The sequence below is a fragment of the Otolemur garnettii genome, unplaced genomic scaffold (genome assembly GCF_000181295.1).
Source record: "Otolemur garnettii isolate 467f Iridium unplaced genomic scaffold, OtoGar3 scaffold00128, whole genome shotgun sequence".
Classification (NCBI taxonomy): domain Eukaryota; kingdom Metazoa; phylum Chordata; class Mammalia; order Primates; family Galagidae; genus Otolemur; species Otolemur garnettii.
The window spans coordinates 3,596,422-3,621,550 of NW_003852523.1; the positions used below are offsets into that span (position 1 = coordinate 3,596,422).

Here is a 25,129-nt window from a genome sequence, read left to right on the forward strand (position 1 = left end):
TGGTACAGTTTCATGTTAAACCTTGTTTTCCTCTTGTGGCTGCCTAGATAGCAAAACCATTGCTTCTGACCAACTCTGACATAAATTTTCCCTGATGCAGCATATCTTGTAAGTTCCACTAATTCAAGAGGACCTGGTCTGTGGAAAGTACAGCTATTTGCCGCATGCGCATGTTTCTTAAGTCTCAAGCTGAACATCTCCACTAACTACCCTTCAAAGAGAACGCCACAAATATAGTTTATTAAGCTGGAAATACCTTGTTAGAAGTGTAAAGTCAAGTGTGAGCATCAGTCTGCAGAGAGATTCTGAGGCCTTTTTGAACAGCCCATGTGTGGACAGGTCAGGCCTGGGGCAGGAGGCCTGGGGGAGTGTTACAGTCACTTTGTGTTGCAGGGAGAGCACGGCCTGGCTCTGCCTTAGGAAGCTCACATGTCTCTTACCTTTTCAAATGCCTGATTTGACTCTAGGCCAGGGAGCCTGGAACGTACACGCTGCGGCAGCTGTGTGCCTCCGCGGGCCCTGTGTGGTTTGTCCTTCCTCACATCTACCCCATTGTGCAGTATGACGTGTACTCGCAGGAGCCCCAGCTGCACGTGGAGCCTCTGGCTGGTGAGTGGAGGCCCAGCCCCTTCAGGACGCTCACCGTGAGGTGGTGGTCTGAGAGGACTTGCTGAGATGTTCTAGTGGGTTTTCGCCGTCTCTGCCTTTAAGAGCCATTTTGAGTAACTTAATGGAAATTTTGCCCAAACTAACTGATTGTGCCTCTTTTGTTCATCTGAATACTTGCTTTCCTGTAGTTGCTGTCATGTTTAATAAATATGGTGTACCTAAAAATAACAAAAATAGGGAAATTAATTCTAAGACTAGAAGAAAGAAACTCAGAAGTATTTTTTCTATTCTTTCACACAACACAACCCTCTGCACAGAAACCTCTGTGATCACATGTGTGGGGCTTTCGCCATACCTACAAGCATACAGTCAGTTCTGCAGCAGCTGCCAGCTGGGTGTCCGCCTGGGGATAGTGTCAGATCCTACAGGCTGGGGGGTCAGTCCCACAAGACCGCCCCTCACCCCAGTGCCAGTGACATGTCCCAGATTCTTCTGCCTGTGCTTCTGATTGAACAGCTAGAAATTGAGGTTCCTATAGCTCCCTTATTGGGTTTGATTAACTTGCTGGAGTGGCTCACAGACTCAGGGAGCATGTTTACTGGTATGTTATGTTATGAAGGATACAGAGTCAGGGGAAGGGATTGGAGTGTCCATGACCTCTCTGGCACGCTGACCCCTGGGAACCTCCATCCCCACACATGCAGCTGGCTAGAAGCTTTCATGTACTATCCTCTTGGCCTTTTATGGAGACGTCATTACATAGGCATGACTGATAAAACCACTGGCCACGGAGGACCAGCTGATCTTCACCCCGTCTCCCCTCCACAGAATTCAGGGTAGGCTGAGTGCCTTAACCCCTAGGTCTTAATCCCTTGGTCTTTCCTCAGGCCAGCCCCCTGAAGGCTACCCAGGGGCTCTCACCCAGTAGTCAGCTGGTTAGCATACAAAAGGCATGACTATGAGTTTCCAAGGATTTTAGGAGTTGGTGTGCCTGGAAATGGGATTGAAGACAAAATATATGTTTTACAAAATCACATTAGCCAGGTAGCAGCTAACGTTTGCTGCAGAGTTTAATAAGTATGTATTTTCCTGCTTTGAGGTTTCAGAGACTAAATACAAGGTTTAGTTATGTATTTTCGGATCAGAAGTATTTCCATGAGAGTGTTTGTTAGACTTGACACTCAGGCATAACGTTTGGAAAATTCAAAGCTACCGTTCTTCCCGATAAGTTATGAATTTAGGGGAGTCCTGTAAACAGTGAAGACCACATGGGAGCTGGATGCCAGTGAGGGACTTCTCAGTTGTTTAGATTGGGAATGATGGGGGTACTTATTTGTTTCTTCCATTTGGAAAAGAAAAATCAAGAAAAGCATGTTTTCTTGATTAATTTCCCATTTTCCCTACTTTTCTGCATTCAAACATCTCTCCTGGCCCCAGCAGAGGCCCTCAGACGCTGGTACGTCTCTGAGACGATTCTGAGACGCCAGTCTCTCAGACGATTCTGAGACGATTCTGAGACGATTCTGAGTCTCTCAGACGATTCTCTCTCTGGGCGATGCTGCATGAGAGCAGCAGGACTGCCGTCTGCAGAGACAAGAGCAGCAACAGAGCACAGGCCTGCCGGTCCTCCCAGGAGACTGTGGTGCCAATGCATGGCTCACGCTCTCTCCTGACTCTGGCCTGGCTCTCTTTATTCACGCCCCTTCTTGGTCCTTGTCTTTTCTTTCTGCCTTTCATGGAACAGGATTTTCAGAAACCGCAGCCCGTTTCTGCCCCTCTATTTCTGTCTAAGAGTAAGGGGTGGCTGTCCTGCTGTGAATTGCTTCTGAACCAAAGACCCTGTGGCCCTAAGTTCAAGGCCAGAGGGAACCCTGACTGCATCAGCACATTAGAGTCTCTTTTTGGTCTTATCTTAAGGCTCATTATCTGACTCCCTCATACTGACTTATTGGCAGGTAAATTCTGTGACCCTCAGAGACATCGTTGCTGTTATAATCCCTAGCTCTCTGAAACAGGGTGAGGACAAGATCCCTTCGACTCAGAGACCGTTTCTTCCCAGCAAGGTCCCCTTTAACTCTGCAGACCATATCGTCAAGCTTAAAAGTTAAGCAAAGGGAATGGAAATTGAATTCGTGGAGTGTCCAAAATGAACAATCTTTTATAGTAGAAAGAACAGAGTACCCTCTGAACCTCACAGTAGGCCCCGAGTTACTGCTTCTGGTTGGTAGTGATGCTAATTACTGTCTTTCCCCCTTTAGATAGCCTTTTGGCAGGTATTCCTCAGAAGGTCAAGTTCACTGTCACTACTGGCCATTATACAATAAAAAATGGGGACAGCCTCCAGCTCAGCAATGTGGAATCTATGCTCATTCTGTGTCAGGCAGAGAACAGAGCTGTGGTCTACTCTAACACGAGAGGTAAGGCGCCGGCCACCTGGTGGCGAGGCACTCCTGTAGGGGGATCCTTGGCTTTGTCGCATACCGGAGGGGTGTAAGAATGAGCTTGGCATTGCTGCCACCCATCTGCGTGGCCTGATACTTCTGCGCTCCATGTTGTTCTCAGGGGGTGGCTGGAGTCAGCGTTCGATATGTATGCTGGGCCTCGTTCCTGGACTGGGTGCTACCTTCGAGGGGGGCAACTGGGAGTGGTGAACCAGAGTGGCCAAGGAATGCTGCCCTGGTCAAGTACGTGGAGTCCCACATCACAGCTGGGCTCCTGCTCTCTGGTGATGCCCCACCAGCCTCTGTCTACCTTCACCCCACTGGTCAGAAGCCCTAAGAAACCTGTATTTCCCCACTGGCCCTCTTTGTGGGTGTGGGGTATTGATTTGCTGATGGGGTGCAGTGGAAGGGCATCTGCAGACATGGGTGGGCCACCTGGGAAGTGCCCTTCTACTGTCTTTAGATAGAGAGCAGTGACGGTTGTCTGGCTCTGCCGGCCAGCATCCATGGCGTACCCTCTCTCCTGAGAGTTTTGTTCTTAGGTTTTCCTGCGTCTTCCCTCCCACCTAACCTTCCCTCCCTCCTCTCTTCCATGTACACGGGCTCAGGAGGAGTGTGGCTGTGATCCCACTGCTGGGCCCATCACAAGAAGTGACAGGAGAAATGAAGCAGAGGGAGTGTGTTTGCAGTGACTTTCCTCTGTCTTTTGTAGAACAGTGTTCCAGCGCATTGCTCCGGATTCAGTCCTCTGACAAGGTCACGAGCATCAGCCTGCCTGTTGCCCCTGCATATCATGTCATCGAATTTGAACTGGAAGTGCTCTCCTTACCTTCAGCCCCAGCAGCCAGAGGGGAGAGTGACCTGCTCGGGACACCGGAGCCCCATCGGAAGCACAAGGACAAGCAGAAGACTAGCCACAGCATGGTCACCACAGACCACAAAGTGAGGAGGGGCTGTGGAGTAGCTTGGGTCATGGTGGCATGGTCTGCCTGTCCTGTCTGCTGAAGACAGCAGCACAGCAGGGTGCCAAACCCCGACCCAGGAGCTCTCGCGTTGAGCATTTGTGTCTGTGAATTGCCTCCTTCTTAGATAAGGGTGCATCTTGGAAGGACAAAGACAGATTCTGATGTTCCAGCCCAGGAGGGCAAGAGACTTACTGTGAAAGCTGTAGTGGTAGCGTAGGTGTGAGGGGAGCTGAATTTGGGCCCTGTCTCTTTGTCCTTGTATGTTGCCTAGAAGGAGCTCTGTCCTTTTAGATATTGGTGTGGTACTTACTGACAGTTGTCTGAGAGACACATGACTTTGGTCCCAGATCTATGGGAATTCAACTCACATTATGCTGCCAGTATTATGTTTATTATCTTTATTCAAGGTGTACCCACAGGTGGTGACACAGATGCCAGGTCTGAGAGCACTTGAACAGCCAGGGCTTGCAGTATATGCCAAGAACTGTAGGGCAAAATGCCTAGGAAAACAACCTTTTTTTTCTTTTTTTGAGACAGAGTCTCAGTCTATTATCCTGGGCAGAGTGCCATAGTGTCACAGCTCACAGCAGCCTCAAACTCTTGGGCTTAAGTAATTCTCTTGTTTCAGCCTCCCAAGTAGCTGAGACTATAGGTGCCTACCACAATGCCCGGCTATTTTGTATAGATGAGGTCTCGCTCTGGCTCAGGTTGGTCTTCAGCCATGTGAGCTCGGGCAATCCGCTTGCCTTGGCCTTCTAGAGTACTAGGATTACAGGTGTGAGCCCCTGCTCCCGGCCATTTTCAGTTCTTGAAAAATTAAAAGAATCTCTTCCCCTTATCTCATAAAGAGGTTTGTGAGTCAGAGAGACACTTGCTTCAGTAGGGCATGCAGATCTAACACGTGGCTATTCTGTGCTCAGTGCTCATGCTCATTTATCCCACGTGGGAAAGGAAACGAAACTTGAGCCCTGCTTCACTGACCTTAAGGGAATTAATAGCTTTGTTCACATTATGCCCCAGATTGATTGGTTTTCAGTTATGTGTTAGCATCAGGTGGTAAGTGCTTGCATGATTCATTTCACTGTGGAGTGGTGACTCATTGGTAGGGTCACCTGGACACACATGACTAAGGCGGTTTCTCAGAACCATGTGTTTGGCATCACAGCTCTGTGGGTGTGGGAGCAGGAGGTGGGCTTGCTGCTTTGGAGGGTGTTTGTACTCTAGTCACACGACCATTCTGGTGACACGTGGACGTTCTGCCAGTTCCGCATCTGCTTTTCTGTGGACGTAGCTTCCTGTTCTGGTTGGCCCACAAGTTTAATAGGGTTTTTCTTTCTGAATAATGAGAGGCAAAGATGTCTAGGAGATGGGTGCCCGGTGCAGATATGGGGGTGGCAGCGGTGGCTGCACCATCTGTTAGGCGAGGGGTCTGAGTATATGTCCCTCTGCTTTCTCCTCAGGTGTCCATCGACTGCCCGTGGTCCATCTACTCCACTGTCATTGCACTGACTTTCAGTGTGCCCTTCAGGACCACACATTCCCTGCTGTCCTCTGGAACACGGTAAGGAGGTGTGGTGGGCAGCCCTAGCTTCTGTCCCAGGACTCTGCTACGTGGAGATTCTTCATCTTCAACACTTGGTCTTAGTGATAATTAAGGATATTTTCTTACATAGTCATGATGCCATTGTCCATCTGTAAAAGTTCACAGTCATTCCCTGGTATCCTGTAACATCCAGTCCATATTCAGATTTTTTCCAGCTGTCTCAAAAATGACTTTTTACAGTTGGTTTGTGTGATTCAGGGTCCAAAGTCTCTATTTTACTAGATCTCTTTTTGTGCCTCTTTACCTATTTTTTGATTTAAGCCTTTGACTTGTTGAAAACTCATGTCAGTTGTCTTCTGGATTTGGCTGGTTGCATCTTCATGGTTTAACTTGTCCCCTGCCTGTGTGTCTCTTGCCAAGTGCTAGGTGTCCTCTGAGCAGGGCTTTTCGCCCCCAGCATGGCTGACAGCTTGGCCTGGGTGGTCCTGTGCACTGTAGATCCCACTAGATCCCAGGAATGATCCTCATTCCCAGCTGTGACAACCACAGGTGTCTATAGACATTGCCCAGAGTCCCCTGGGATGGGTTGAATTATCCCAGTTGGGATCACCTGCTCTAGAGTCTCGATTAGACCCCTATTCAGCTTCTGGACAAGAAGGCTACAGTGGCACCGTCTGCTTCATGCTTCCCGCATCAGGAGGCTCCGTGTCTAGTTGTCTTTCCCCACTGATGACACTGGCATTGAACATGAGGCTTGGGGTGCTGGCCTGGCCTGTCATTGTAATCTTCCCTTTTGCTTTCATCCATTGATGACAGTTGGATATTGTGGAAATAAAAGTGTCAGAACCCCATTCAGAATGGAATATTCTACCAGGAGCTCCTTTTCCTTTCACATCACCGTAAGAGAACTGTAGGTATTAAGGGTTAAAAGCATCAGTAATCTCTAAAAGAAATGAGGTGCTTTATAAGGAATATTTTTTTATTTTTATTTTTATTTTTTTTGAGACGGAGCCTCAAGCTATCCCCCTGGGTAGAGTGCCATGGCATCACGCTCACAGCAACCTCCAACTCCTGGGCTCAAGCGAGTCTCCTGCCTCAGTCTCCCAAGTAGCTGGGACTACAGGCGCCTGCCACAATGCCTGGCTATTTTTTGGTTGCAGCCGTCATTGTTGTTTGGCGGGCCCAGGCTGGGGATTCGAACCCGCCACCTTAGGTGTATGTGGCTGGCGCCTTAGCCGCTTGAGCCACAGGCGCCAAGCCTATAAGGAATATTTTAATAAATTCTTCATATAACATTACCTAACTTGAGCCCTGCAGTTTTCAACAAGTAATCATTACTGCTAGTGATCCCTGTTCTTCCCCGCACACGTCACTGCAGTCCATGTCTGTGTGGGATGGTCAGTTATTAATATTTCATAATACCGTATCAGACACAGAACAGTTTAATTCATTTTCCCACATAAATAACTGGTTTAAAAAGATTTGTTTTTTCCATATGAAATCAAAAGTGGAAATATGTGTAACAACTTACTCTTATTTTGCTTTGTCATTTTTTTGATCACTATTGGAGAGGGTCTCCTTAACAAAGCTAAAATAATTTAATAAAGTTTTTAAATGTCAAAATCACATTTCTTGTTTTTTTTTGCTTTAGGAAATATGTTCAAGTTTGTGTCCAGAATTTGTCAGAACTTGAATTTCAGCTGTCAGATAGTAACCTTGTAGACACTGGTGATAGTACCGACCTGCAGCTAATACCGCTGAACACTCAGTCCCAGCAGGTAAACATTCTCTAGACTTGTGCATTACCTCAGCAGAGTGCTGGGGCGTGAGATGTCCTATCTGCAGTGTTTTGATGAAAGTGACACAGTGTGTTTTGAGACTTAGCCTTTAGATACAGAGAAGAGTCTCGCACCAGTTAGCAAAAGCTCATGCACACATGAGACAGCTCCTGCACTGGCACTGTGCTCACTGCACTGTGTGTGTCCCTGCTCCCCTGTGGAATGCATGGGCTGGTGGGCCAAATGGTTGGGGGGGTGTGTGTGTTAGGAAATAGATTGCTGTCTGTACTTTTAGAATTAAATCTTAAACTTGTCCTACTCTATACATAGATTTGTGCAAATCCGAGCTGTGTTTGACTCTCCAGTTGGTTGCATGGACTCTGTCAGTCTTAGGAAATGGAGGCTATTCCATTCTGCCTGTGCCAGTAGGAAGGAGCTTTGTAAAGGAGCCATGTCCATCATGGCCATGCCGCCTGGCTCCATCTTGACTTTGCTTTTCATGTCTGTTTGCATGTGTGTTTTTAGATGGTAAATGCTGAGTGTTAAGGAGATCAGAGGTTTTCTTAATAGACATTTATGTCTTTAGCATTTTCAAAGGATTTTCCCCACCAGTACTTGACAACTTTTAAATCTCACTGTGCCTGTCACTATACTTGCAAGTGTGAACTTTATGTGCCATAGTGCTGTTTGGTCCATATGTAGATTGTGCTAGTTCCTAAACTAACTTACTGTTAAATAAAAAATAATTGACATGGATGTAAATACGCCCTGTCTATTTATTTGAGACAGGGTCTCACTCTGTTGCCTTGGTTGGAGTGCACTGGCACCATCATTGCAGCCTCAAACTCTGGGCTTAAGGGATCCTCCTGTCTCAGCCTCCTGAGTAGTTCAGATTATAGGTGCCTGTCACAACATATGGCTCATTTTTTCTTTTTTAAAAAATTTTTAGTAGAGACAGGGTCTTACTGTTGCCCAGGGTGGTCTCAAACTCCTGGCCTCAAGTGATCCTCTGGCCTCTGTCTCCCAAAGTGCTAGTACTGCAGGTGAGACCTATCACTCCTGGCCAAGATGTACTTTTCAATTGATTGATGACATTTTCCCTTGTTTTAGAGATGGATAGGCTATTCCATATATAAATTAATAAATACTCTTTAGGCTTCTTTTTTATGATCCCCTATGCCTTGAAGCTATGGAATCATAACAAAGTAAAACCTTTATACCAAATTTGTGCAGCCTTCTGCCTGAGCAAGGCTAGGTAGGAGGAGCCAGGGTAGAGATAGACACTGCTGGGCAGCAGGGCAGAATGACTGGGCTCTGCCCGACCCTGTCTCTGTCCTGCTTTCCCCTTGCAAGACGTACGCCGTTGCACTACAGCATCTGTCCGTCTGCGGTTCGCTGCGCTGTGTGTACGATGACGACGGCAACTCTCTTTGCAGCGAATCTACAGCAAGCAGCCGGTGTTCTTTGTCTGGGAGCTGAAGTGGACACAGGAGCCTCCCCCTTCTCTGCGTTGCCAGTTCTCCATGAGATTTTCCCCAGCTTCGGATGAACGGCTGTCTGTCTCCCTAAAGCCATATACTTACGAATTTCAAGTGGAAAATTTTTTTGTACGTAATGTATTATTTTGGTGGGGGTTGTGGGTGGGAAAATGAAAGATGGCATCATAATCTTTATTATCTAAAACTTATCAGATGGGCAAGTTCTTTCCATATAATCAAGCAGTGGCGCAGAAACACTAGGAAATTCATGGGGTGGTTGAGTCACCTGAGCCCTTCTCAGGTGACATATCTGAGGCACCTGCACCCTGTTGGCATCTGAGCGTTCATTGTGCAGAAAGCCCAGAGACTCTTCTCACCTCCCTGTTCACCTTCTTATGTGGAGTTAGCAATGCCTTCCTCGAAGCATTTCCTAGGCTCATTTCCTTCTCATCATTAGGTACTCCTCAGGGGCATTACTTTCTTGAGGCATGTTTCTTGTTTTTTAAAAGAAAAACTGAAAATATTCAGAAAATTTGCTTGCTGTGTATTGTTAAGATTTTATTATAACCTCTGCATATTTTGGGTGGAAGCTAATTTTAAGCATTGAGCTAAAAGTAATGTGGAGCCTAGGTATGGACGTAATTGTGTTTTTGTATTCCTTTCAGAGCAGTGGTTCTCAACCTATGGGTCACGACCCACAGGAACTGTATTAAAGGGTCACAGCATTAGGAAGGTTGAGAACCACTGCTTTAGAGAGATTGAGTTACTGTTCTGTAATTTTGAGTTACTTCCTTTTCTTCTCTTTCCTGCTTGAAATTGTTAAACAATTTGATTTGAGGTGATTGTGTTTGTGGTTTTGATATTAGTAATTTTTTCTCTGCTTTCTTTCAACCAAGACAGACTAATTGTTTTGCCTATTGTGTTTTATTTAACTCTCCTTGCTAGCCTTGGAGGGTCAGCTTCTCTCCAGGTAGCACAGACAGATGTCTTTGATGTGTTAATGTTAGCCTTGCATGAATCCAATGTGTATGTTTATTACTGATGATTAGTAACTAGTTAGTAGACTCCACTGTTACTTTTCTCTCTTAATTTGAAGAGGAAGAATTTCCCATTAGAACTGTACAAGCTGAGTAAAAAGCCAGAGAAAAATATTAAAAAATATCTTTTTTAAAACTGGTAGTCTGAGGACCTGAAATATATAGATAGCATTAACAATTTTTTAATTATTATATGTACATAATCTTTGACTATCTTTGTAAGGGCACATGTGATGTTTCGATAAAGGCTTACAGTGTAAATTAATCAAGTTGGGATAATTGGGGTATTCATCACCTCTAGCATTTATCATTTCTTTCTTTCTTTTTTTTTTTTTTTGAGTGACGAGTGAGACTTTATTTGTGTAAAGATGGATTATAGCAAATTGAATTTCTCCAAAGTCTAGAGCCTTAAACAACAGGTACTTACAGAAATATTGAAATACTTTCATGAAACTGGTTAAAATAGCCTTCACCGCATTTTCTTATTTTGTTAAGACATTTATATTCTACACTTAGTAGATTTAACATGTACCCTTGCAAAATGCACCATAGGTGTGGTCCCACCAATTACCCTCCCTCCACCCCACCTCCTTCTCTTTCCCCTTCATCTTGGGCTGTAGTTGGGTTATAGCATTCATATGGAAGTGTGGGTGCTTATGAATTGGTTTCATAATAGGGCTGAGTACATTGGATACTTTTTCTTCCATTCTTTTTTGTGTGTGTGTGTGACAGAGTCTCGAGCTGTCGTCCTAGGTAAAGTGCCATGGCATCATAGCTCATAGCAAACTCCAAATGCTGGGCTTAAGCGATTCTCTTGCCTCAGCCTCCCAAGTAGCTGGGACTATAGGCGTCCGACACAGTGCCCGGCTTTTTTTTTGCGAGGGCGGGGGTTGTAGTTGTCATTGTGGTTTGGCAGGCCCGGGCTGGATTCGAACCCAGCTCTGGTGTATGTGGCTGGTGCCTTAGCCGCTTGACTTACTGGCGCCGAGCCATTTTTTCTTCCATTCTTGAGATACTTTGCTAAGAAGAATATGTTCCAGCTCCATCCATGTAAACATAAAAGAGGTAAAGTCTCCATCTTTTTAAGGCTGCATAATATTCCATGGTATAAATACACCACAATTTATTAAACCATTCATGGGTCAGTGGGCACTTGGGCTTCTTCCATGACTTAGCAATTATGAATTGGGCTGCAATAAACATTCTGGTGCAAATATCTTTTTTAAAAGTAATTTTTGGTCTTCTGGATATATACTAGTAGAGAAATTGCAGGATCGAATGACAGGTCTATTTTTAGATCCCTAAGTGATCTCCAAACATCTTTCCAAAAGGGACATATTAGTTTGCATTCCCACCAGCAGTGCAGAAGTGTTCCCTTTTCTTCACATGCACGCCAATATCTATGGTTATGGGATTTTGTGATGTGGGCTAATCTTACTGGAGTTAGATGATATCTCAAAGTGGTTTTGCTTTGCATTTCTCTGATGATTAAGGATGATGAGCATTTTTTCATGTGTCTGTAGGCTGTGCATCTGTCTTCTTCTGAGAAGTTTCTCTTCAAGTCCCTTGCCCACCCTGAGATGAGATCACTTGTTCCTTTCTTGCTAATATGTTTGAGTTCTCTGTGGATTCTGGTTATTAAACCTTTGTCAGAGACATAACCTGCAAATATCTTCTCCCATTCTGAGGGCTGTTTGCTTGCTTTACTTACTGTGTTCTTGGCAGTGCAGAAGCTTTTTAGTTTGATCAGGTCCTAGTAATATATTTTTGGTGTTGCTTCAATTGCCGGGGAGGGGGCGTCCTCCTCATAAAATTATTCTCCCAGGCCAGTTTCTTCAAGTGTTTTCCCTGCACTCTCTTCTAGTATTTTTATAGTTTCATGTCTTAAGTTTAAATCTTTTATCCAGTGAGAGTCTATCTTAGTTAATGGTGAAAGGTATGGGTCCAGTTTCAGTCTTCTACAGGTTGCCAGCCAGTTCACCCGGCACCATTTGTTAAATAGGGAGCCTTTCCCCCACTGAATATTTTTGATAGGCTTATTAAAGATCAAAGGACTATAAGTAGCTGGGTTTATCTCTTGGTTCTCTATTCTGTTCCATACATCTACCTCTCTGTTTTTGTGCCAGTACCATGCTGTTTTGATCACTATTGATTTATAGTATAGACTGAGATCTGGTAGCTTGATTCCTCCTGATTTATTTTTGAGTAATGTCTTTGCTATTCAAGGTTTTTTTCTGATTCCATATAAAACGAAGTATTATTTTTTCCTGGTTTTTAAAGTATGACAGTGGTGCTTTAATAGGGATTGCATTAAAATTGTATATTGCTTTGGGTAGTATGGACATTTTAACAATGTTGATTCTTCCCAGCCATGAACATGGTATGTTTTTCCATTTGTTAACATCTTCAGCTATTTCTTTTCTTTGAGTTTCATAGTTCTCTTTATAGAGATCACGTCCTTTGTTAGGTAAACTCCCAAATATTTCATCTTCTTTGGCACTACTGTAAAAAGAATAGAGTCCTTGACTGTTTTTTCAGCTTGACTATTGTTGGTATATATAAAGGCTACAAATTTGTGAGTGTTGATTTTGTAACCTGAGACACTGCTGTATTTCTTGATCACTTCTAAGAGTTTTGTAGTAGAATCCCTGGTGTTTTCCAGATATATAGTCATACTATCTGCAAAGAGTGAAAGTTTGATCTCCTCTGACCCTATATGGATACCCTTGATTGCCTTTTCTTCCCTAATTGCAATGGCTAAGACTTCCATTACAATGTTGAAAAGCAGTGGAGACAATGGGCAACCTTGCCTGGTTACTAATCTGAGTGGAAATGATTTCAGTTTAACTCCATTCAATACAATATTGGCTGTGGGTTTGCTGTAGATGGCCTCTATCAATTTGAGAAATGTCCCTTCTATACCTATTTTCTTATGTGTTCTGATCATGAAAGGATGCTGGATATTATCAAAAGCTTTTTCTGCATCAATTGAGAGAATCATATGGTCTTTGTTTTTTATCATTTCTTTGTGTTAGGAACATGCCAATTTCAATCTTATAGTTATTTTAACGAATACTCTAACTTATTGTCGATTACAGTCACTTTGTTGTGTTTAGATGGCACTTTTTTAAACAGCTTTGTTAAAAGCTATTACTGTGACATAAATGCATACAATTAATGCTCACAGTTCAGTGGTTTTAGTGTATTTGCAGAGTTGTATTACCACTGTCATAACTGTATTCCAACATTTTCATCATTCTAGAGAGAACCTTCACGCCCCATTAGTGGTCATCACTCCCTTCTCCCCCTGACCTGAGGCAGCCACTAACCTGCAGGCACCTTCGTCCCTGTGGACTGGTGTGCTGAGCATTCCACACAGTGCGGTCCTCTGTGACGCTCTCCTTGCTGGCTCCTTTCCCTCAGCACAGTGTTAATGAGCTCACCTGTTCCTCGGCCACACCCTTCTCATACAGCGTCACGTTCCACTGGGCACGTAGGCCACATCTTGTCTACTCATCAGTGCCTGTGATCTGCATGTTCCTCCTGTGGGGTTTATGAATAACAGGGCTATGAAAACATCTGTACAAGTTTTTATGTGGACACGTGTATTCATTTCTTACATAGTAACTCGGTTAACTTCTGGAGACACTGCCAAACTGCTATTCAGAGAGGCTGTGCCACTTTCCGTTCCCACTGGAGCAGAGAGAGGTCTAGGCTCTGTACGTTGTTGTTGGCACTCATTTTTGTTGTCTTTGTGACATTTAAGTCCCAGGGCATGATGTGGGAGCTCCTGGTTTGCATCCCCTAGTACCTAATGATGGCTAAGCATGTGTCTGTCTTCTTTGGAAAGATGTCTATTCAAGGCTGGGCTTGGTGGCTCAGCCTGAGATCCCAGCACTCTGGGAGGCTGAACAGGTGGATTGCTTGAGCTCAGGACTTTGAGACCAGCCCAAGCAAGAGTGAGACCCTGTCTCTACTAAAAATAGTAAAACTAGCTGGGTGTCACACAGCCCTATTATGAAACTAATTTATAGTTCTCAAATGAAAGCTACAACCTAATTCTAGCCCAAGAGTATGGGGAGGGGGTGGGGAGGGGAGGGGAGAAGGGCGGATGGGTGGAGGGAGGGTGACTGGAAAGATCACCTATATGGTCTGTCTAACAAGGGTACAAGTGAACTTTCCTAGAACTAGAGTATAAATGTTTTAACACAATAACTAAGTAAATGACACAAACTCTGTGTTAACCAGTTTGATGAAAATATTTCAAATTGTACATGAAAACACTACACTGTACCCCATGTTTGCATTAATGTATACAGCTATCATTTAATAAAAAAAAAGAGAGAGAGATGGAGAACAACAACAACAAAAAAAAAACCCAAAAAACTTGCTGGGTGTTGTGGTGGGCGCCTGTAGTCCCAGCTACTCGGGAGGCTGAGGGAGGAGGGTCGCTTGAGCCCAGGAGTTTGAGTTTGCTGTGATGACACCACGACACTCTACCTATGCCCCCCCCCCAAAGATGTCTATTCAAATATTTTGCCCATTTTTAAGTAGGGTTATATGTCTTTATAATCAAATTTTAAGTTCTTTATATATTCTAAATACCATTCCTTATATATGATTTGCAGATATTTTCTGCCATTTTGTGAGTTCTCTTTTCACTTTCTTGATGGTTTCCTCTGAAGAAGAAAGGTTTTAAATTTGGGGGAAGTCCACTTTATCTCTCTCTTTTATTGCTCAAATTACTAGTTTGGGATCTAAGAAATCATTACCAAATCTAAGGTCAAAAAGATTTCCTCCTGCATTTTCTTGTAAGATTTTTGTAGTTTTCGCATTTAGAGTTGTGTCTGTGATGCCCTGTGCGTCAGTCTGTGTGGGTGTGAGGTGGGTCCTCACTTCTCTCCCAGGTGGCTCATTTAGAGTCCCCGTGTCACTCATCCAGAAGGCTGTTTCTTTCCCTTGGATGTCTTGGCTCTCCTGGTGGAGCTCCATTGTCCAAAAATGTTAGAGTTTACCTCTGAAGAGGCTTGTTTCTGGTCACTGTACCAGCAGCCTCAGTAGCTGCTGTCAGGTGAGGGCACGGCACTGCTGCTCCGTGATACATGAAGTGCCTTCACTCAGCCACTCTCCTTCCCAACAGTAGCCGGAAGCAACGTCCAGGATGTAAACTCCTGAGCACAGTCCCAGTTCTCATGCTCTAGCTGTGAACTTCCTCCAAGCACTGAGACTGACCCCATCTCGTCCTTTGCTAGCCTTGGAAGCATTCCTGACTGCTCTGACTGGAGCTTCTGGAGTGAAGGGGACGTTTCAGGGAGCTGCCACCATGCGGCCACTGTTCTCTGTCACTTTTCTCCTTCCTTTCACTGCTCTTGCTTTAGGGTGCATCCTTCCTGGCAGATGGCACACACACATTTTGGAGCTGTGCATTTGGGCATCCTCTGTGCCATGGAAGATCTCAGCATGGCCCCTCTTCAGATGGGCGAAGTTTGTGCCATCTCCAGACAGATTTAAGTGGGTCTTTGATAGTAAATCCCCTGGAAAGGTCTGGGGACACTTGGTTAGCTGCTTTAACTCCTTGAGAAACATTTTATTTTGGCATCAGACTATGGAAAAACTTTTAAATTCTGGAACCTCTTATTTGGACATTTTATGATACCAACAGAACACTTTTAAATCGAGTTGTGCTATGACCACTTTATGTTGAATGAAAGACCACTAACTGTAGGAGGGGACCTGCCGGTGTGTGGGTTGTGCGGTGGCAGGTGGTGGGGTGGCGAGAGAATGTGAGGCATGTGTGAGCCGCACCAAGAAAAGACTGAGCATGGAGGAGGGAACACGGAGAAAGGAGGTTGTGGACTGGATTGGAAGACACCAGGGAATTCATGTGAATTTTGCTGGTTATGATAATGGCATTGTGTTTTGTTAAGAAAATGTCCATGTTGTTTGCAGCGTGTACTAAACCCTACTGGGTGACATGGCAGGTGGCTTTAAGATAAGTGCGTTGTCAAAAGGTCAGCAGAGTGAGCGGAGCAGAGTGCTGATAGTCTGTGGTCTGGGTGACAGGAGTGTGGAGGTCACTGTGCTGTCCCTCTTCTAAAGCTTGAAAATATCCACAGTTCTAAAACAGGTTTTAAGGCCCTAGAGTTGGGCTTCTACAACATGTGTCTGCAGCGGGGTCCTTAGGGCGAGTGGCCGCAGTTGTCTTCTGCCAGCTGGGCAGACACATCTTTCCTCAGGGCTCCAGGCCTGTGGGCAGCTACACATTGGTCCTGTGCTGTATTTCTTTTTTTTTTTTTTTTTTTGAGACAGAGCCTCAAGCTCTCCCCCTGGGTAGCGTGCAGTGGCATTACAGCTCACAGCAACCTCCAACTCCTGGGCTCAAGCGAGTCTCCTGCCTCCGCCTCCCAAGTAGCTGGGACCACAGGCGCCCGCCACAACGCCCGGCTATTTTTTGGTTGCAGCCGTCATTGTTGTTTGGCGGGTCCGGGCTGGGGATTCGAACCCGCCACCTTAGGTGTAGGTGGCTGGCGCCTCTGTGCTGTATTTCTTAAGACCATTTAGGTACATTCCCTTTCTCTTCCTTTCCTGCCTAGACATTATATAACGTGAAAGCTGAGATATCCCCCCCTTCGGGAATGGAGTACTGTAGGACAGGCTCTCTCTGCTCTTTGGAGGTGTCAATCACGCGGCTGTCGGACCTCTTGGAGGTGGATAAGGACGACGCACTGACGGAGTCTGAGGACTACTTCTCAACAAGGCTGATGTACGAAGGTGGGTTGGAACTTCTGTAATAACCCAGTGCTTTAGGGGACTGTACCCTGTCTGGACAAAGTGTAGTGTTCCTGGTCCAAAGAGAAAATACTCTAGAGTTAAGAGAGCTTGCTTTATTGTTTCATTATATAACATGTCCTTAGCTTACCAGATGTTGAACTTGGTTGTTGTGGTGCATTCATACTGAGTCTTTGCTTGGCAGTTACTGGACTCAGTGCTGAGAAAACAGTCTGAGACACTGAAAAACTGTTCCTTGGTGCTGATTAATATTTTAGAGATGCCCTTTCCTCTCTGCTTGTGATTCAGGAGCTTTCCGTTACTCTGAAGCAGAATTCATTTCCGTTGCTCAACAGCCAGGGCTCTGGTGCCCACGCCTCCCTGCGCACACAGATGGGCTCCTCGCACTCCCCTTCTGTCCAAAACCTCTGAGGTGTTAGCCTGGCATTCTCTAAGTTTTTGGTTTGGGATTTTTTCTGCTCTAAAATGATTGAAGAGCCAAATATGTATGTAATGTATGTTAAAACATCACCAATAAATCTATCACATGACGTTATTCATGAAAAATAACAGTTTTCCAAAACAAAAAATGAGAAGAGGATTTTGTTTTGCAGTCTTTTAAATCTCTTTAATATCTAGCTTAAATCTAGCTTTATCTAGCTTTTAAATCTCTTCAATATCCAGCTTATCCCTTTAAATCTCTGTAATATCTAGCTTATTCAGGTTTCTGAATTTTTAAAACTGGTTTTCAGTATGTGGAGGACTCGGTGCTCATACAGGTTGGAGTTGGAAGAGGGAGGTAACAGCTTGTGGGTAACCACAGATGCTCTTGCTTATACTGTACCACGTGATGAGTCGTGAAGTCTGATGACAAGAGTGGACTGGGACTCATGTCTTTGAGGGCTTTGGTCTCTCTGCATTCTGAGTGGGCCCTACCCACTGTCATCTTGTAGCTGGGCATGTGGGTCCCCTGTGTTGTACAGATCTTCCATATGTGAACGCCTTCTGTTTGAGAATGTCCAAATCCCCACCTGTGAAACACTCATCTCTCAGAAAGGCCTTTGAGCATTGGGACCTTGTCAGGTTCACGGTGGCAAGTGCAAATTTTCCAAAATTCTGATTTTTGGTTAGAGTCTCAAATTCCATCATTGGCAGCAAATCCTTTTAGTGGTTTTCTTTGAGTGACAGGTGCACATCATTTATTTTCGTCAAAATGTCTGCTACATACCCAGACTGGATAACCTCAGTCTGCCAGTCATTCTTTCAAGGGAGACAATGTTCCATGAAAACAGCACTTGTTCAGCATGGGGTACGTGCAGGCACCTCCCTGAGTCTGGTCTTATGCTACAGTGGGGACACAGAGAATGTCACGTTGTGGTGGCACGCCTATAATTCCAGCACTCTGGGAGGCTGAGGCAGAAAGATCACTTGAGGCCAGGAGTTCCAGACCAGCCTGAGTAAAATAGCAAGAGCCCATCTCAGTTCCAGACCAGCCTGAGTAAAATAGCAAGAGCCCATCTCAGTTCCAGATCAGCCTGAGTAAAATAGCAAGAGCCCATCTCTATTTAAAAAATGGAATAAATAAGCTGAGTGTGGTGGCACACACCTGTAGTCCCAGCTACTTGGGAGGCTGAGGCAGGAGGATCACTTGAGCCCAGGAGTTTGAGGTTACAGTGACCTATGATCAGCCTGAGTGACAGAGCAAGACCCTGCTTTAAAAAAAAAAAAAGATGATGATGAGTACAGATAGGAAATAGCCCGAATGTTCTTCAGTTGTAGATTGGCTTAACAAACTGGTAGCATTAGAACCAAGTGAACTATTGATAAATGCAGCAGCTTGAATGGATCGTGGAGTGGAAAAGCCAGGCCTGTCAGGTTGTGTGCCATACAATTCTATTCTGTATGGCATCCTCAAAATATCAACCTTACAAAGAGGGAGAATGGGACAGTGGTGCCTGCTTGGGAGTGGGCGGGTGGGGCAAGCAGCAGGAGGCCATCTGTAGTGCTGGGCAGCTCTGTGCCTGGGGGTTACAGGCATCTACACATGTGACATACCCCAAGGGTGAGTGCCTGCCAGAAAGCTGGCCAGCCCCCAGGAACGTGTGCAGGCTTGTTAATTACAGTGCCCCCACACATCTCCTGTGCTACGTGGGATAGCACAGTTGGATGATGACCTCTCTTCTATTTTTGCAATTTCTTATAAGTCTGTAAACATTTTAAAATTTAAAAAAAGTTATATACTCAAGAGTTGAATTTAATAAAATTAATTTTGAATGCTTCATGAGAAGCATTTTTAAGTAAAACTGATTTTTTTGCTGTGAGTTCATGATAGTGAGGAGCATGGAGAGAGGTCAACATAACTATGTGCACAGTCTGGCATCGCCTTCCTACCACTGTCACCCTGTCACACAGGGCTCTGCATGTCCCATAGTGCCACTTTTCTCCAAAGTTCTCACCGCAGAGCCTGCCTTCTGGGACCCCCCCCCACCCCTTGTCTGCTGCTCATGGCCTTTGGTCACACACTCCCTGAGCTATGGCATGGTATATCCTCATCAGACCTATGACCTCTTGCTGTGTCTTCTGCTTCTTGAGGGCAAAGACATCGTCCTGCTCACTTTCATCTCTCCAGAGCTGGTCCTAGTAAGTGCTCCATTACTTGTGTGAATTGCCTTGAATTAAATGAAGGCTGAATTTGAACAATGAGGGCCCATAATGACACTGCCAGGTGTTCAGACTGCTGTCCCGGGAGAGGTACCACATGCTGTACACTCTTCTCTCTCCATCCTGAGAAAGCAGCTTCTCGGGGTCAGTGGTGCTCTCATCTCACTGCAGGGAAGCCAAGCCTGGAGGCCCCAAGGGCCTTGTCTGGGCAGCAGGATTGGAATTCAAACCATTAGGGCTTTGGTGACCCAACTTAGTCTGCATTGTCACCCATCCCTGATTTAATAGCCAAATTAACCATACTTATTTTATTTTATTTTATTTAAGACAGAGCCTCACTTTGTTGCCCTGGGTAGACTGCCATGGCACAGAAACCGCAGTCTTGGGCTCAAGCAATTCTCTTCCCTCAGGCTCCCAAGTAGCTGGGACCACAGGTGCTGCCACAATGCCCAGCTATTTTTAGAAACAGGGTCTCATTCTTGCTCAGGCTGGTCTCAGGTCAAACACCTGCCTCAGCCTCCCAGAGTGCTGGAATTACAGGCATGAGCCACTGTCCCTGGCCATACATATAGTAACTATACTTTTGAAGAATGGCACATGAAATTTTCAAAGAGACTTCAAATCAAAATTAAATTATGTTTAATTTATTAACTTCAGAGAAAAATATAGTTTTCCATACACACCCAGCATGATTCAGTCTAAACTGGACCTGATGGGATGTTGGACTAAAAGAAATATGCATCTTATTTATTAAAACATACGGGTTTTATCTTAAGGCACAATAGCAAGACACTGAGATAAATATTCTGCAGTTTGGGATTCTCTACTATGGAGTGTCTAAGTGTTGGTTAATGATGGTTCTTACTTTTATATGACTCACTTGCTCTTGGAACACACTTGCTTTCTCTTTGTTGCAGTGGTCGACAACAGTAGCAACTGGGCAGTCTGTGGGAAAAGTTGTGGTGTCATCTCCATGCCAGTGGCTGCTCAGGCCACCCATAGAGTCCACATGGAAGTGATGCCTCTCTTTGCGGGGTACCTCCCCTTGCCTGACGTCAGGTTGTTTAAGTACCTCCCCCATCATTCTGCACACTCCTGTCAACTGGATGCTGGTAAGGATGTTTTAAGAAAAAGTATAAAAATAGCCGGGCGTTGTGGCGGGCACCTGTGGTCCCAGCTACTCGGGAGGCTGAGGCAAGAGAATCGCCTAAGCCCAGGAGCTGGAGATTGCTGTGAGCTGTGGTGCCACAGCACTCTACCGAGGGCAACAAAGTGAGACTCTGTCTCTAATTAAAAAAAAGAAAAAGTATAAATTCATATTTGAATAGGAGCCTGCTTTGTGTCAAGAGATGACAAACTAATGTCAGAGCAGGCTTGAGAAAGAATTGCATGTCTTTAGTGTAAGCAGAAACAAACACCAAAGCTGAGTGTTGGGTGGGAAGGCTCAGGGCCCATCATCCCTCTGTGTGGGATCTGTGGGATGCCTCAGTAGCATCTCTTGCACTTTGAAGTGGGCCTATCGTGGCTTTGCCTTTCTCCAGGTTGGTGTCGTGGCTTGGTTCTGACATCCTGTGTGTTTTGTAGATAGCTGGATAGAAAATGACAGCCTGTCAGTGGACAAGCACGGGGATGAACAGCTGGACAGCAGCAGTGTGAAGAGCAGGGGCAGCATGCACTCAGCCTCCAGCAGCGAGCACAAAGGCCTGCCCATGCCCCGGCTGCAGGCGCTGCCGGCTGGCCAGGTCTTCAACTCGAGCACTGGCATGCAAGTCCTGGTCATCCCCAGCCAAGACGACCATGTCTTGGAAGTCAGCGTTACATGACAGCACCTGGGGAGCAGATGCCGCTGCCCAGCTGTGATTGTGCTCTGAGGGAAGGTGACTAGATTCTCCTCTCTTCAGGCTCTAGCCAGACTCCAGTGATCCTGCCTGGCCACTAGGCCTCAGAGAATGTCATTCATTGCACAGCTGCTCCGCTGAGTTCTCCTTACTCTTGTGTTGTCTGTGATTCCATACTTTCTCACCCCATCCCCGTGTTGGTGTCTGCACTATCTGCTCAGAGCCTGGCTTCCTTCTGCTCACTCAGTGCTCATAAAAGGTCCTCATCCACCGTCCCTCCTCTGAGCAGCCTGCCGCCTGCTGGCGCTTCCTGGAGGCCACTTGTCTTCCAGGTGGACACTCAGCAGGCCTTGCAGTCCTCTCTGAGACATATGTGTGCCTTTGTGGTCACACGGCTGCCCAGTTTTTGGACCAGGGTGTATTTGTGCGTTTCCTAAGGGGTAAAACACAATCCTTTACCCCATTATCATCTAGTTGTGCTTTTCTAGAATAACACCTAGGAGGGGTAGGGGTGGGAGGGGGGTGGAGAGGGAACATAACCCCTTCTGTGCCTTGGGATGCCAGGGCGAGGCGGACCTGGAGGTCCATCCGCTGGAGCAAAGTAAAGGTACTTAGGAAAGACTTAGACCAGGGCCTGGGGAACAGCTCACGTTGAACTAGTTTAGGGTTAAATGTTTCTGGACCCCATAATGTTGAATGAATATCTCATGCACTCAGAAGTAAACTATATATTTAATTTAATTATCATTATATATGTGGGGGTAAATATGTTGTTTTTCTCTTATCTTTAAAATCTTCCCATGTAATTGTAGCTATATAATCATATTTTATTTGCACCTTAATTCTTAGAAATTAAAATGTTCCATTTAAAATGAAGATGGGGGGTCCTCTCAGTGTTTCCAGTCTCGTTGCAGTGCAGGCCTCATGTCCTAGAATAACTTCTGCTGGGCCACTCAGTTGCAGTCATGTAGTTCCAATGGATTAATTTGCTTTTGGTTGTAAATTTAATTGTACATATAGTTGATTTATTATTTTTAAAAATACAGACTAACTGATATAATGTTTATGTATAAGTTGCACCAAAAATCAAGGTCAGAAATAAATGTGAGTTTGTTTTTACTGGTGTGAAAGTCACAGCTTGTAAATAAGTGTTGTACGTATTAAACCTTTTCCAGCTTCCAAAGCAATGTATTTTTGTACATATGAAATAGAGTACCCTTAATTCATTGGGAAAGTGCGCTTCGAATTGAACTTGACAAGATTAATGTAAGTGGACATGGGCAGGCCCCCCAGAGGGTGGGACTCACGTGAGGAGAGTAACCTCAGAGGCCAGAGCTACAAAGAGGAGGAGGAGCCTCTGCGCTGGCTCCTGTGAGGGCTGCGCTCCTGGGGCTGCAGGCGGCTGCACGTCTGGAGCCCCCCTTTCCAGTATTCTTCATGTTGTCTTTTACCCACTCAGTAAATAAAGGTTTATGATCTTCCTCCCATGTCTTTTTCATTTGTAGAAATTGGAGAAACATGTAAAGAAGATTCAATGTTTAATTTAACTTTCAGAAATTATCTTATGTGCAGTTTAAATCTAACAAACTTGATCAAACTAGTTAGCAAATTAGAACTTCAGAATTTAATGATAGTTTAGGTTCTCTAAGGTAAGGGTTTTTTAAATAAAAATTGATGATTGCCCTACAGATCTGCCAAGTCCTATGAATGAGGAGATGATTGGGATTTGAGCTGTCATAAAAGCCTCTAATCCAGCAGTTCTCAGCCTTCCTAATGCCACGCCCCTTTAATACAGTGCCTCGGGTTGCGACCCACAGGTTGAGAACTGCTGCTCTAATCCATGGTATCAGCCAAGAGGACAGACATTTCCTCAATGGGTCATCACACCTCTCTCACCTTCTAAAGGGGAATGTGGTTAAACGTTCAGTTTATTACTCTTTGATTTTCTTTTATCTTGAGCAGCGGTTCTTAACCTGTGGGTCGCGACCTCTTTGTAACAATGAAAACACATCCTGCATATCAGATATTTACATTATGATTCATAACAAAATTCAGTAGCAAAATTATAGTTAGGAAGTAGCAATGAAAATAATTTTATGGTTGGGGGCCACCACAACATGAAGAACTGTATTAAAGGGTCGCAGCATTAGGAAACATTAGGAAGGTTGAGAGCCACTGACCTGGAGTCTCTGTCCAGGATGAAATTTTCTAAGACATATATATTAATATTTAAAAGAAGAAAAAGGAGAAATCCAAAGCGTTTGTGGTGATTTCTTACTGTCTGGAAATTGAAATAGAATTTGGCACAAAATCTTTTTTCCCTGATCCCCCAAAATATCTTTTGCAAACTAAGTTACACGAGTGCTTCTACCTTTTTAAAAGATAAAACGTCCTCCCAAATTTTGTCATTGGTTTTCTTTATATTCATAAGAATAACAGGCTGTAATTGGACTTGTATTGTTTAAAGCTTTTTTTTTTTTGTAGTTTTTGGCCAAGGCTGGGTTTGAACCTGCCAGCTCCTTTGAGCCACAGGCACTGCCCCTAACAACCATTTTAAACAAACTAAGGTTTATATGTTCAAGGCAAGGTGGTTTTGTTGAGCAAGAAATGGCAGCTGTTAAAATACTTGTGCAGCCAGATATGCAGCGTGCGTGTACCTAAAGAGCAAAGAGTATGTGGCTGCTATACAGCATCTGTGGAACATGTAAATACTAGCCAACGGAAAAGAAGTTATAATTTTTGTGAATTTCATGGGGTCCCCTATGATTGGAAAAATTGTAACTCTCCTGATTTAAATGTGGACACTGTTGTATTTAATTTGAAAATGACTTGTACCTATAGTTTCATTGTCAGCGCAGCCTAGGGAAGGTCTGATTCCTGTATTTATAGTAAGCCTCAGTGAGGACAGATATCCCATAAAGTTAGTAGACAAAATATACACAAGGCTTCTATTCAGTTTTTCTGTAATGTTTAAAGATGAAGTTAAGGCCAGGTAAGGCAGTTCATGCCTGTAATCCTAGCATTCTGGAAGGCTGAGACAGGTGAATCACCTGAGCTCAGGAGACTAGACTAAGCAAAAGTGAGACCCATCTCTAAAAATAGAAAAACTAGCTGGGCCTCAGGTGGGGGCCTGTAGTCCCACTACTGGGGAGGCTGAGGCAAGAGGATCGCTTGAACCCAAGAGTTTGAGGTTGCTATGAACTGTGACGCCATAGCACTCTCTCTACCCAGGGTGACAGAGACTCTGTCTCAAAATTAATTAATTAATATCAAGTTAAACACTCCATGTTTGTACATAAAATGAAAAATTATGCCACTTTATAAAAGAACTGGGTTGATCTACGTTTACTTTTACCTGTAATCTTAAAAGTAAATCCTACATGATTTTAAATTTTATTCTTCATGGTCGTGCCCCTTTCTCTTAATTTATTCAGCTTACATGTCAGGCTGTAAGACCCAAAAACATCACTCATACATTTTGTTGGGATTCTGTAACTGGAAAAGGTGACAAGTTGGTGACTTTGATGCTGCAGGTATTCCGTTTTCATGTTTAATATCAGAAGTCTTTGCACATTATTCTGTAATATACTGTTAAACTAAAACCACTGTATTAAGACTGTAAATGTAAGCATTATAATGCTGAAAATACACATTTTAAGAAAAAACTGTTTTGAACTTGATTCTTTTGCTGTGGCCCGGTGTGAAAACTCAGTGTGTAACATTAAAAGATGCCTAATCCTCGCTCGTGAGGCAGAGATTACTTACTTTTGGGGGAGCAGGAGGGATTTTTTTTCATGATTCCTTACCCAGTAGCTCACAAGAAGTAAGCATTTGCGTTTTCAGGACTTTCAGGCCTTGGGACGTTCTATTTGCCAGCTCAGCGGTGACAAGGTTTGACAACTGGGCAGCGAGCCGGCCCTGGGCTTTGGTGACCCGGCCCACAGATCTCCACGAAAGTCCAGTTTTCAGTTTCCTTCAGACTCTGTTTGTTTCGGCCCCCTTTCGATGTCT

The 25,129-nt window shown here is 44.6% G+C and overlaps 1 protein-coding gene across 1 annotated transcript in view; it reads left to right on the forward strand.

Annotated features, from left to right (window-relative positions):
* TRAPPC10 (trafficking protein particle complex 10) overlaps positions 1-22,600 on the forward strand; it is a 72,783-nt gene extending 50,183 nt beyond the window's left edge. The window contains exons 14-22 of the mRNA XM_023518104.1: positions 468-609; positions 2,868-3,026; positions 3,763-3,992; positions 5,476-5,576; positions 7,210-7,336; positions 8,773-8,943; positions 16,445-16,622; positions 20,198-20,392; positions 20,865-22,600. Coding sequence (XP_023373872.1) covers positions 468-609; positions 2,868-3,026; positions 3,763-3,992; positions 5,476-5,576; positions 7,210-7,336; positions 8,773-8,943; positions 16,445-16,622; positions 20,198-20,392; positions 20,865-21,103 — 1,542 coding nt within the window. The 3' untranslated portion in view covers positions 21,104-22,600. The remainder of the gene's footprint in view (positions 1-467; positions 610-2,867; positions 3,027-3,762; positions 3,993-5,475; positions 5,577-7,209; positions 7,337-8,772; positions 8,944-16,444; positions 16,623-20,197; positions 20,393-20,864) is intronic.
* Positions 22,601-25,129: the final 2,529 nt, after the last annotated feature.